The sequence below is a fragment of the Anopheles arabiensis genome, chromosome 3 (assembly GCF_016920715.1).
Source record: "Anopheles arabiensis isolate DONGOLA chromosome 3, AaraD3, whole genome shotgun sequence".
NCBI lineage: Eukaryota > Metazoa > Arthropoda > Insecta > Diptera > Culicidae > Anopheles > Anopheles arabiensis.
Window position 1 is genome coordinate 4691513 of NC_053518.1, and position 14578 is coordinate 4706090.

Sequence of the window (14578 nt, forward strand, 5' to 3'; positions counted from 1 at the left end):
CCATAAACCACTCAGTGCTTTTCGGTGGCCAAAAGGAAGTCACCAAACCATCGTAGCGAGGAAAGGAGGGTGCAGGGAGGGCAACATGTTCGAATGAACCCGACCGGCTAGGAAATTTTTGCGTTCTGTCCGAATTCAGCATGAAAACGGGTGTGCAGCATAAAACGGGGCCAGCAGCAGCAGCAGCAGCAGCATCTCGTGAAAAGCAGGCCTTTCCTCCGGCACTCGCTTGGACCGTAATAAAATTATCTTCCCTTTTTCCCGATAAAAAGAAGGGGGTTGTGGCGTAGAGGAGGAGGAGGGCGAAGATGGGGATTTCTCGCACAGGGTGTGCGCCTAAGGGACGGTGGACACGCTGGCTCACCACGCTCTGATGGCTGATGGTGACTGACTGACATAAAATTCCGCTGTCCCAGACAAATTGTCTCCTCTGCGTCTGTGTAGCGTGGTTTTGCTTTATGGCGCAAAAAATGGCACCAGCGTTGATAAGGATGGGAGACAAAGTGGGAGAAAAATTGTGTGTGTGTGTGTGTGTGTGTGAGTGAGCTCCGCTCGAGCAGATCCAGAAGGGACGGGATGGCAACGCGGACGTTGGGGCAAAGGAACGTCGACGCGACGGCCCATGGCCGGTGGGAAAATATTGATTTAAAACTTTTTAATACTTTTTCACCAGCTAACACCATCGGAGAGGGTAAGCGTTTTGGTGAGCTGTCTGTGTGTATGTGTGTGTGTGTGTCGCTACCATCCGCTTTCCCCAAATCCTTTCCTCACGGTTCATTTTTTGCTCCTCCCAAGGCAAAAGTTTACATACGCCAGATCCGTATTTTGGTGCTGTCGCCTTTGACCTCTCAGCTTTCGTCAGCTTTTAGATGGGAGCGCAGTGGATGTGTGCGGCCATAGGTCCCACGGAGCGGCGAAAAGTCCACTTTTACAGCATCGCTGGCGTCGTGATTTATTACAGCTCGTGAATGTGAACGCGGGCACGAGCCGGGGAGCTTGATACGCTCGTTGCATACATGGACAGCAAAGTTTGTCGGAGCAATTGCTACGTTTTTTCGCTCGATTTTACTCATGCTAGACTCATGCGACAATGTGTCGTGACTGCAAGACGTGGCAGGGAAAACATTTCGAACAAAAGAATGTAGCAAACAGTTACCATTTCCAACGCAAAGACATACTTTTATTAGGACGCCTCAAACAGTCCCTAAACAGCTACTAAACAGTCGCTAAACAAATGAGCAACACTTTTTGATTGCAACTGCCCTGTTCAGTTTGTTCACTTGAGCCTCTCACCAGTCTCACCTGGATGGTGCAGGCAGTAGACAGATAAACACAAGTACAAGCTCGGCTACAAACGCAGAAACCGCCAAAATAACCGCCAGAAAAAAGCCAGCCCGAGGTCGTCTCGTTACGGCGGTTGGTAGGGCGGTTTTGCGGTTCGGCGAACACACGCACAAAAAAAAAAACATTAACACACACCCCCGTCGATGAAAAAGAAAAACCAAAATACAACCCTCACTCTCCACTCCACACAAAAAAGTCCTCACAAACAACGGAAGGAGATGGGAAAAACTGAGATGAAAACGGCCGGTGGAAGAAAACAAAACATAACGAATGAACGAACGAACGAGCGATGCTCATCCCGTACGAACGTGGGGCGTAGTAAAAGCGTAGTAAGGATGTGTTGTGTGTCCCCTTGGCCGTCTACCTTTTCCGCGGTGGAAGAATTGAGCCGCAAGGGCGGGAAAAACTCTCGGTATCGCTTAAACGCGGCATCGTTACCGTCACCTTTTGACCAGATTACACACCTTCAAGCAAATGGAGCACCCCCGTTCTTGGAAGCTCGCTGCTTCAAAGGTAGGAGCGAGTCTGGGCTTCTGGGTAGCGCATAAAAAAGCAGCCGTAACAAGAGCACACAGAAAAAAAACGCACGGTGGAGGCTGATTCACCACGCAATTTGACGCGCACACCCCCGCACCGAAGGGAATTCCGATTCATGCGGTCTGCCCCGATGATGGCGAATACGATGACGACAGACACGATGTCGTCGACCGTCGATGATGCTGATGATGATGATAATGCTGATACTCGTGGGAGGGAATGATGGGTGATGAGATAAAATGATGGGCGAAAATATCTCGGCGGCAGGTTTGTCCTGGGGAAAACATTTTTCCTCCCTTCCTCATCTCCTCAGGGCTAAACCGGCTTCCCCAGCAGCCGGAAGCAACAGCAAGAAATAAGCACACGCACCACGAACGGCACACAAAAAAACGCATCAAAGCCTTCCCCCTGCTTGAACTTGAGTTCGGCTTGAGTGAAAGCGGAATAAAAATAAGCTAATAAAAAGAGCAAGACCAGCCCTGCAAGATCCAGCAGCAGTAAGGTGAGAAGCAGGAACTGCTGGAGGATTCTCAAGCACTTGAGCGCAGGGACGGCACCTTATTAGCTTAGCGTAGGGCAGGCGGTACAGGGATTTTACGGTGCGAACGCGATGTGGTTATTTATGCTTGTTTATGACGAAATGAACCACTCAAGCCCGATCCTGGCCGCCGTTGTTACTGCTGTGCTTGATCCTGACTGAGCAAGGTACGCAAACGGAACATAATCGAGTGCCATACGTCCGGAATAGAAAGCAGCAATAGCAGCAGCAGAAGGTAGGACGTGTTTTTTGGGAGGATTTCGATTTCAACCAACTCGTCACGACTGGTGGGCTGGATTGTGCTGTCGATAGAGATTTTGCACTAAATTCTTTAGTGTCGTCTATACACTGCTAGTGGTGGCTATGTACGCATTTCTTTTTATTAGCCATTCCGTCCAAAACCAGACAGGCATGGTCGGAATTTCGATTTGCTTCCGGAGGGCTCATTACCCTCCGAATTCCGTTTGCTGTTGGGCAGATGCTGAGGGAGTTTTGTATGTTAAATATTTGATAGTTTTAGTTTTAGTTTATGTTAGTTTTTGTGTTTGGAAAAGTTATAAGATACTTCTCAAACTGTGTCATGACCCAAACAATCGTTTTCGTAAATCAAATCAATCCAAAAACAATCACCATCCCAATATTGGCTAAATGATTCTTTTTTACGAACTGATTGTTGCGCGTGCGGTAATTTTATTGTCAAATCAAGCCACCTCCGATCATGCTCGAACTCTGCTTACATTTACACGCGACGGCAAATAAAGTCATACCTACCGGGTGCGCGGTCGGGCTACACAACTTCATTTTTTCCTCATTGCAATAATGTCCGCCCTGCGTGCCTGCCGTTTGTTCCTCCCACAAAATATAATCGGTTGTATCATTTATTTCGATTTTATTACACGCGCGCGCGTACCAAGCGCTCGTCAGCATCGAGAGCAGCGCACTGTCATCCGGGTGCCACCGGGCAACAAGCTTCAACCCCAATGGCAACCCACTTTTTTGTGGTACCGCTCGGTGGGAGGAAAATATCACCCAAAACTTTATTCCTTTCCCCCGCACTGCTCCGTTTTAGTAGTACGGCCCGAGAAGTGAGTTTATTATTCTGTACCCTTTTTCCTGGATTTTTGTTTTCCTCTTGTCCGTTGTCTTGCTTTGATAAAGAATGTAACTTCAAGCCGGCTACCAAGTGGCCTGGACCGGATGATCGGCAGCGTGTTGGTTCCTGCAGGCGGGGCCAAAGTAAGTACTTGACAATGTGCCGTACCGCCGTGTCGCTGCAGACGACGGTCCCCGGGTGGTATGACAGTGAAATGTCCCCGTGCCCTTCCGGTGTGTAACATTCTGCTGCCGCATAAACGGCTCCGTTAAGGAGCGATGGTGACCGTGGGAGGGTGTCCGTCCCCCGGGCAGTGTCGGTGTAATAAAACGCGAAATAAAATAAAACGTAATGTGTTGAAGTACGTACTAACAATCATGGCCTGAGCGAAACAACTGCGCGAAGTCGTTTTGTGTCGTTTTAAGATCCTCCAAAGTGTCCTGAGGCGAAACTGGGAGGAGTTTGGAGCGGGAAGGTGAGGGAGGGCAAAAATAAAAAGGCAACTACTTAAATTATACACTTTTGTGCCGCTCGGGGATTTCTTAAAACCTGTCGAGCATAATGAGCTGGAGGCAACAAAAAGAAGGTGAGAAGAAAAGGTTCTCCACTTGTTTGTTTGCATTCTAGGTTCGACCTCGTTTTCCAAAAAAAAAAATTAAAAATGAATCGAATTGTTTATTCCACGGAAAAAGGCAGATCATTATAAATAATCAAATATTTACCCAGTGCTCAATGAGCTTGCACAACGCACTTCTATCTACCATCCGCATCGAGTAATGCGTCACCCCACCCTGACACTGCCCTCAAGGTCACACAACAAGAAGTTCCCAATTATGTGTCCTTCTCCCCACCGCCCAAAAGATGTGTCACTTTGAGCGGCCATCGTGCTATGCTACCCGACAAAGTAACACACTGAAGAACGGCCCATACCCCATGTCACATGAGGTTTAATTGAATAATTCCCATCACCAAGCAGCCACTGCGTCGTGTTCGTGATCGTGGGACGGTGGACGAAACGCCACACATCTGCACGCCACATTTTTTCTCAAGTGTTTTTATGGTGCACGATTGCACATGAGGTATTACACTTCATCTTCGCCCGCGCGGTTTTGGGATTTGCTCCGGAATATTGTTTTAAAAATGTTCGGTACCCCGACCCCTTTCCGTTTCGGTTTCATCTAATCCCCGGCACCGGCAGCAATGGGAAAAGGCAATGAAATGGAAGGGAGACCGCTTCTCGCTTACTCCTCAGCATCGCATTTGGGGGTTCGCTTTCCCATTTTGCTCCTGCCATTGGAGGGGGGAATGATTCGCTTACCGGCAGGAGCCAATAATAACAATAATCTTAAATCATCGCTGAGTGCTTAGCCGCGGCTGCTACAACATGTCTGCCTCACCCGAATTCTGGTGGCGTGATGGGGAGATGCGATGGGGCGATGGTGAGCAGGGAGTGGTGGTGGCTCAAGATTCTATTATTAATTCCTACCGTCATAGAGCGACGCGCAACCGTTTGAAGTACATTTACGCGCTTAATCGAGTGCTTCTTTTTTCTTCGGTTACGTGCGGGTGCGCTCTCCCGCACATGTGTGCTCGATGAATTCTGAGGGGTTTTAATTTAGCTGGATAAGAGGGAGCGATCGAGCGGAGTGGTGTGGAACGCTGTGGAACACATGAGGGAGATGATGGACACAAAGATCCGAGCGGCGGGAGCTAATGCGTGGTTTTGCTTTGTATTTAAATACATTTCAATAATAGTGCAGCGTAATCGAAACACATTTCGTTGTTGCTTCGTCTCTGTTGCCCTCTCTTGGCGGGTTGGTTTATCTCACGGTACTGAGATTTTATTGGGCTGGTACTCAGCTGCTGGGCTTGGCATCAGTTCCTCTTGTTATGCTTTTCTTAATCTGTTTTATTCGTCAATCAATTTGCCACTAAAGGCGCGGGCTCTTTCGAGAGGGTTGCTGCAGCTTATCGGAGCAATCAGTAGCAATGAGTAAAGCTATTTGCGCTTACTGTTATGATCCAAATAAATCATCTTTTTTTTTACCACATTTCTGCTTCATCGCCCATTTTTTGCTGCACTGGGGCTTTCTCCCCAAAATGTAAACAAACCTCAATTCGATCGACGATTAATCAAAACAAGTACAACATTTTGATCGACCTCGATCGCCATTGCTCGCCAGCAGCAGGTTATGTTTAGCTTCACACTTGAGGAAGGGAAGTAAACTACTAAAGCCACCCTCCCCTCTTATACAAGATATTCATTTCACAACATCCTCTGTGTGTGTCTGTGCATGTTATGCATGTGATCTTGTTTATTGCACGCTCCATGGTGGTGATGGTGGCCTTTCTTTCCTATCGATGCCTTTTGCCTTTTTGACCACTTGTCATTTTTTGTTGGTTTGGTGTTCGCTTTGAACCAAAATACGATCATCGGATAACCATCCTTGAAATTGTATTTTATTGCACTGCATGTTCACCCGGCTGCACCGCGCTATTGCATCCAATTTCATCACCCCCCCCCCCCTTCTCATCCTTCGTCCCATCACAGTATTAGATAATTCTGCCTGGTCAAGCTGTGTGGGGCAGCTGCAATCGGCTGACCGCTTGGTGGGTCGTAAAACCGATTTCATGCTCACAAACTTTTACAGCGCGAATCGAATTCGTGCACACGAAATACTTTTTCCTGCGCGTGTGTGTGTGTGTGTTGTTTTGTCCGAACACCGCCATCGTAAAACAATTGGAGGAAATAAAGCTAATAGAAGCCTCAATGACAGTGACGGCACAACACAGTGAACCAGCGAACAAGATCGCCTTAAAACGCACCCAAGGAGAACGACGAACGATGATAGTTTGTAGATTTTTTTGTGCGATAAATTATTTTACCATTATAATGAGCGACCTGTGAAAATGGGCATCTAGCGTCTTACAACATCTGAGACAGTTTTGGTAAATGTTATGGGTTACACCGAGCGAAGATAACAACACAAAGGCGCTCATTTTCATCACTTTTTGAAGCCGCGTAAAAAAGCCAACCCAAAAGCTAAAAAATCAAAAATTGCTCGTTGACCAAACTGCAATCATATGGTGTGAGCTGACAGTGCAATCAAACTTTTTTTTTTCTGCTCTTCACCTTTGTTTTGTCAACTTTCCACTTGGCACGACACACTCGAGCATTAACAACCGACATTTAATTAAAACGATCATTTTATTTATTATTCCCAACCCTTTCCCGAGGGAAAAGAACGAGCAGGGCGCCTACCAATCAGCTCCACTTTTTCAATTGTTATAATGTTGGTGTTATATTCAATTTTTCTGCTCCCTCCCTCACCAAGGCACAATGATTGCTGGAAATGAAAAATAAATTTGATAAATGGTTGTAATATCGATTGGGTCTTGTAATTATTATCCATACCAATAGCAGCGCACCAATACGGGCTTAATGATCGGTGCGAAAGCCACACGAACGGACTGAACAATCGTTTAAAACCTATTGATCAAAATGGAAAATTTAAATGGATCAGAATAAGTGAAAACTCCCCACCCATTCCCAGCCGCTTTTTTCATGCACTGTGCGTGTGTGTGTGTGAGAGAGAACGGAATTGAATAACAAAAAAATGGGAATTTAATAAATAACCACATTAAATGCAATTGTTTCCAGCTTTTTTTTCGCTCGCTTTAATTTTCATACTGCTAACAAAAACATTTCTCCGCCTCGCTTGTTGTTGGATGTGTTTTTTTTTATGTTGCGCACACTTCACCACTCACGGGATCGATTTTGCTGTGTCCTGTAATGAGTGGAAAACAAATAGCTCTTTTTTCTAGTGTTGTTGCCTTACCCTGACCACACCAACCTGAGTGTGGCGTGAAGCAATAACAACAACTACTAGTACATCCTCCCGCTCGCTTTTCACACATAATTTGCCCCCCCATTAACCCTGTTCCACTCCACCTTCGATGAAGTGATAATCGCATATGCTCGCTAACCATGAGAAATACGCCACCACACACGGACCACGTCATGAAGGCAAATAAATTGGAAAAGAAAAAAAAATCTGCCACTACTCAAGCGAACCAACCAAAAAAAACGCCCTGAAATGAGGACAGCAAGGAGCGGAAAGGGGTTGAAAATTAATTTCAATATTGAAACGATTGTATGGTTTATTGAATCGAATAATGGAATCCTGCGGTGTGATATTGATGAGTGGCGGTTGGCGGTTGGCGGGAGTGTAAAATAGCTGCCCAGTGAGCGTGAGGATCTTTGGATCGTGTGTTTTTTCCTTCTTCTTTTTCCTTTTTTTTGTCATTCCTCCTGGTGAGAGATGATTTACCATTTTCATCGCACACACACATGCCACCCCCAGTGCGGTCGTTTGGCTTTTGTGGCTCAGCTGGCCACATGTTGAGGTCAAGCGATTCAGATGCCTTTTCACACTGCGACATCGGGATTAAAGCGGATGACGAACGATCGCATGTGAGTGGAGTGGGGGATGGAAAGGAATAACGAACATGATTTAAAAGATTTGTACACTGTTGCAACAGGTGATCGTGCTCACACACACACACGCACACAATGTGAATTTAAAGACAATGAAGGGTTTAATCGTAATGCGTTAATTGCAAAAGCATGTTAAAAAAACATGTTTTTACTGTAGAGGTTCACTTTCAAAAGCTCCATCACCGTTCCATCACATTCCTCAAAAGGGGAAAGTGTGAACGATATGAACGTTATCACCACCCGGTTGCGCGCTCTTGCCTATGCTTTATGCTTGCTACACATTACATCTTTCTACTGTACTTGATACGAATAGGCACACACACAAAAACAATTAAAAAATAACACTTTCCTCAAAAAGTGCCTTTTCTTATCGCTACAACGTAAAGACTTTCCTCGATTCAGCTATGAATGGGCTCATTCCACCGTGTACCAAAAACACTGATCTGCTGCTCTTCCAAGCAGCACTCAGCCTCATTATTTGACCAAGTATGTGTGTGTGTATGTGCGTTTGCTTCGGTTCAAGCGGGCATTAGATGTGAAAGTGATTTGCTGATTGTTTTTGGACACTCACATCCATATTCAGCCACAGGGGCTCGTGTTAGCTAACTATCCACAATGGTGACGATTTCTTCTCCTCTCTACCCCCTTTCGCACTGAATGATTCTTTTCCCCATACATACAATGCACACGCACACACACCGGCAAGTGATAAACGATGCAAAGATGTGAGCTGCTGACTTTTCGGACTGTCGCAATCAAAGCCGTTCGGAAATTCAGGTGCTCCCCTGCAGTGCGCAAGGTTCATTGATACAATCTAAGCTCACTCGCTTCTTCTCCAGTCCTGACACCTGTCGCTCAGGAAACGGCGAAGGTAACCACGCAAAACACACGCTACCTACTGATTACGTTCAAAATGGCAGTTTCTGCGGGGCCCTTCTCCATGCTGATTACCGGTGATGGATGTAGTCACTCTGTTACTTTTCAGTTTTTTTTTTCAAAACCAAACATCACGTAAGACATTTGCAAACAGTTTATTTTATTGCAAGTTTAGCTACTTCATGCTCGTTATCCACGGTTCCATTATCCGTGGAAGACGGCATGACTCCATCGCCAGTGCCCGTTTTGCTTAGATGCACTGTCCGTGGGTCTTGCTGGTTCAATTAATTTTAGTTAACACACAAACATACTCACAATGTGTGACATGAGATGACGAAAAGCATCGAAACGAACGGCCAAGAAATGTGTGAGATTTAATAGGTAATCTCTCCCCCTTTTCGAAACTTCCCCTGTTTCGCTGGCCGTGCTTTTGTGAGGGGGGGGGGGAAACTTTCACGACGCGGCCACGTTTTTGCTTCCACCTCAGCGCCGACACTTCACGCTGCGATTGCGATTGCATACGGCATTCGGGATCGGGTAAAGTAGCTTACGCAGCCGCTCGCCTTTGCTTGGAGGATGAATTTAATTACTTGCCTTAGAAAATCGGCTTCCATTTCCTTTCCAAAATTCGGCTTCGTGCGCTTGGGGCGAGCTCATTTCATGCACTATTCATTTCCTTTTTTCAATCGTTTGTGTTTGTTTAGGCGAAATTGCTTGATTTATTGAATCGTGCCACCTTGGTGCCACGGCAAAAAAGCTATTTTTGATTGCGTTTCCAATATGGGTGGGGTTTTCCGTACGGGCCAATAAATCTTGCGCTCGTCTTAAAATTGTCATCAAACCAGGCGCAACTAAATTTAGTCGTAATGCGCACCAACCACTACTAGCGGTGATAGAAATTCCATTTTTTCTAATCCAAACAACACACAAACTCATGTTTCTGAAAGCGAAATCACCACTTGTTCTTTTTCTCTGATTATTTTCAAACCCTCCGCAACGCTTTCCCATCGGACGGATCGAAAATCGGACCACGTGATGGAACCAGCATTCCATCGCGACCGTCCAAACCAGCATCCTATCCATGCTTAGTTTTATTTTTAAGCACATACATATATTTTATCCGATTACCGCGTCAAAATCGTGCCCCGAGCCGTGATGGTGAGAATTTTTTCGGCAATACAAGTGTACGGGCTAAAGAAAAAAAAATTGCGCACGTCCGGAAGCCGGAGACCGTGTCCTCTTGCCCGGGCAGAAGAAGTCGCCATGCGGGGGCTACTCAATCGGCTCAATCGGCGGACGGGAGAATTTCACGCGAATTGAATAATTCTCCGCACTCCAAGCGCTGGAGAAGGGCTGGAAAGAGAGCAAATGCGCGCGGTTTGTGCGCACCAGCGGAAGGAAAACGCGCAACGCCAAGCTTGAGACATGTTGTGCGCGCGCGTCGGCGTTGCCATGCATATGTGCGCAAGTAGCTCCGGCGCCGGTTGCGCGTCGGGTTTGCGTGCAAGTGTCGCCATGCGGATGGTTTCCATTAAGCCCCGAAAGTGTTTGGGATGGGCCAGAACGGTCGTGGTTTAATTAAAATCCATCCCTTTTTTTTGCTTGTTGCGATCGAACCATTATGGGAAAAGTGACTTGCACCACGAGGAGATAGAAGAGTAAACAACGACGAAACAATTTTACTCAAGATGGAAAACAGCTGTGAACAGCGTGTCGCGAACATTCGGTTTCGAATGTGTTTACTTAAGGAAAAATTAATATTAGCAATCCAACGCAATGCGCAAACACTAGTTGGAAACCCATTTTTCCAGAACCAATTATTACCCTAATAAGACACCATTTCCTCCCTTTCTGATGTGTTTCCACTGATCTTTACCACTCCTTTCTGGTCGATGCATTGCGATAAAGAATTGGCGATGAAATTCGTAATTGCATTTTCCACCCACTCCAGCCCATGCTCCCGCTCCACTCTCTCTCTCTCCTCATCAGTTACGTCACGTGCGCTCGTTCACTTGCACTTGCATGGCCTCCGCAGCGACCAAACAACAACAACGACAACAAAAAACGCCCTCCATGCCACTAAGCCACCGTTATTACTGGTAATATGCAGCGATTAAGCGTTATTTTCTCTAACAGCGCAAACGGCCCCTATGAATCATTTAAATATTTAATCTTAATTGCCATTATCATGACTATTCATTGGTTGGAAGCGATGCATCGCGGTACTTGCGGGGGAAGGGAGGGAGGGAGGAAAGTGGTCTAATAATGTTTCGTGCGGCAAAGTTTTTAGCGTAAAGCCCCGTGTAGTGAGGCAGGTGATGTGATGTTCGCCTGGGTTTCGGATGCCCTTGCCGCCGGTGGAAAGTGGGCAGACAGACGAAAAGGGCATGAATTTATGATTGCAGCCGTGCAATGGGCTGGGCTTGTTAAACTAATCCCAGCCCAAGGTTTGTCTGTCCACTTGTATTGCCGTTTCTTCGGTGAAGCTGGCTAAGCAAGCGAAAGGAAGGAAAAAAACGACAACCTTAACTACAACGATCACGAGCATCAAGTACGTTCTATTATTTTGTTCCGTTTACCAGTTCGAGAAGTCGTTCATCATCGGGAAGACGCGAGCGGCGGCGGAAACAAACACACACACATGATCATCTTTGCGCGGATTAGAAATTGCAAACTCTCCTTCTCTCTCTCCCTCTCTCTTTCCCTTCCACCAGTAGAGAAATGCTTTCGGAGGTCTTTCGGGGCCAGTCACAACATAAATAAAGCCACACACACATACAAGACAAAGACAAGAAGAGACAAATCGAGAGGCTAACGAGACCGAAAACCAGCGGGCAGCAGCATTTGAAGCTATTTGAAATGATTAACTGCAATTTAGCGATCACCGTCATCCGCCCGACCGTCCGGCCCGGGCGTTTTGTCACTCGTGCAACCTCACCGACCCCTGCACCTTCCCCTTTACCGCCTTTTGCCAGGGCCCGGAGGTCAACAGGGCTGTGTTTTCGCGAATCGGTTTGCCCTTCCACGCTGTTTATTTATGAGTACGGCATGCAAATTGTAGCGCACCGTGCCACGATGTGTTTCCTCCTATCCCCTTCCCCCTGTCTCATGATCGGGAACGTTCTTCATCACATCACGGGCTGCGCGAGTTAATGTCGATGATGTGGGTCATGTCGTGCGGCATGATTATCTGCCCCGGTTTTGCTGTGATAAGATGCCGTTTTGCAATTGAACAAATGTCTGTCTCATAAATATTTCCATTGAGACGAGGCTACTGCAAGGGCAGTTACATCTTAGTCAAGACCGCTGGTTAGATGTAGAGTTGTGTTTTATTGCAACAAAACTACGGTATAAGAATGAATCTTTGAGTTAAAAAAATTAGCATTGAAATAAATACGTTTTTATTCGTCTGCATTCTTAATCAGCAGCAAAAACGACAACATTTACCATTGCTGTACTGGTAATGGTGAGAGCAAGCGCACCAAAATATAAATTAATGGTCCTTGTTTTGATTTAAGAGAACCGTTCCCTTTTTCGATCTCTTCTCCACCGAGGAGAATACACGCGAAAATGCACCAACACTCCTCCATCGAAAGAGAGCTAGCTCGATTAATTTCGTGTGTTCCACCATTCCAAAAAACAACCATTCTCGACTGTATGTGTGTCTAGATTTGTGAGCATTGTTTTTGTTTTGAAGTTAAACATTCTACCACTGAGCATGCTGAGAGCATACAGACGACGAAAGCGCATAAAAAGACGGCTGAAAATTGCACCGACGTTGCATGCGCGTTCACACGCACACACAGGCGACAGGCGTTTCAGGAATCTGAGAGCGAAAAACGAACCCTTTTCCCTAACTCAATTTCTCACCGTGGCGTCGTTGCTGGCGACTTTGGAGCAAAGGAGTTTGAGGGTGCTTGCTTTTCCCGATTCGGTGCACATTCCAGCAGATGACACAACCGTTTGACCTTTTTTTTCTCGCTGTCCCAAAATTGCAAACGACACCGGACAAAGCTGCCAACGACAAAGCCATTAACCATCAAACTGTCCAGCCAGGTCGAGGTGATCCTCCTTTTTGGCAAACGAACGACAAACTCGTGTTACCTCATTTTCGATCCCACCCACCCATCACTACCACCAACACTACTTCCGAAACTAAGACATTCAATGCCCCAAAAAGGGGAAAAATCTTGGGCCATGTTGTGAGTTACCACCGTCTGGCGCTGGTCGATGTTGCTACCGGTGTGCGCTAATGGCAGTGAGAACGCTGAGCAAACCCGGCAAACTAGCGCGTGCGTTGTTTTTCCTTTGGTCGACGAATCGAGGATGTTTGGAGAAAAAAAGATGCTTTTTGAGCGTGGAACTATTTTAATTTTCTAATTGGTTTTATATGTTGCAAACTTCTCGCTCTGATGCTAACAATTCTGTTTCTATCTTTCTCTCCCGTACAGATTCCGTCCCTACACTACCAAGTGCAAATAGCAAAGCGCTGAAAGGTCTCTTTTGAGCCTTCCGAACCGGGATGATGGTACTGATGGCTTGCATGATTTCATTACCCTAAGTAAACTATTGCATCAGATGATGCGGCAAAACACAGCGTATACTATTCGTCCAGACGATTCCTACTGAAGTACATAACTTCACATACGAGTGATTTTCAACGGAGCAAACGAGGCGCGGTGGATTTGTTTTCCCTTTTTGTTTCCGTTTTTTCGTTCATACTTTGGAGAGAAGAAAAAACAGAGCTGTTACATTGCTACGATTAAAACGGAAGGGAAAACCACAACAACGCGTACCACACAGACAAAAACAAAGCCCCGATCGATGTATTGAATGACGACAGCAACCGTCGTAGCCCAGCAGAGTGAGAACTTTGGACGGTTCCCTGCGGCAGGCTGCAGCACTAGCAGCGGCAGCAGCAGCAGCGTTAGCACCACGGCCTCGACCGTCGCAGCACCCGGGACGCAGCTCAGGATGAACGACACGCACCAACCGTTGCACACGAGCGACACTAGCCCCCGCGACCAGAGCACCAACGGTACCAGCACGGGCGGCGGACTGGCCGTGGCCAACCTCGCGCTCCACAGTGGCGCCTCGGGCGCCCTCAGCGCCAACTCGAACGGCAGCACCGCCAGCAACGGATCCGGCGCGAACAACAACAACAACGGCAAAAGCCGCACCATGTCGCTGAGCGACGGCAAAATCGATCACCTGCTGCGGGATCAGCAGCGCGAGCAGCAGCGGGAGCAACATCAGTCGTCACACCATCAGCAATCCTCACAGCAGCATCAGCATCAGCAGCATCAGCATCAACAGCACCACCAGCAGCAGCAACACCACCAGCATCCACTACAGAACCGGCTGCGCGGTGTGTCACCGACGCCCTCGGAGCAGCAGTACGCCCTCAAGTGGAACGACTTCCAGTCGTCGATCCTGTCCTCGTTCCGGCATCTGCGCGACGAGGAGGACTTTGTCGACGTGACCATTGCCTGCGATTCGCGATCTTTCACCGCACACAAGGTAGGTAGATTCCAATTGTGGGGGTATGCACTTCACACAAATTCGCTACCGAGTACCGAGTAAAACAAACCGACATCAATCATTCTTCCGAATTTCCAAAATCCATTCCAAACTTTACATCTTCATTACATTTGCGCTGCCGAAGCGGCTCTTCTTCCTCCATCCTTTTGTA

General features: G+C 47.0%; 1 protein-coding gene across 9 annotated transcripts in view; it reads left to right on the forward strand.

Moving 5' to 3' along the window:
• Positions 1–14578, forward strand: part of LOC120900500 (protein abrupt) — a 109491-nt gene that overhangs the window by 26390 nt on the left and 68523 nt on the right. For all 9 annotated transcript variants that reach the window (XM_040307572.1, XM_040307574.1, XM_040307573.1 and 6 more), the window contains one exon: positions 13338–14406. In XM_040307572.1, the coding sequence (XP_040163506.1) occupies positions 13720–14406 (687 nt within the window). In that variant the 5' untranslated portion in view covers positions 13338–13719. The remainder of the gene's footprint in view (positions 1–13337; positions 14407–14578) is intronic.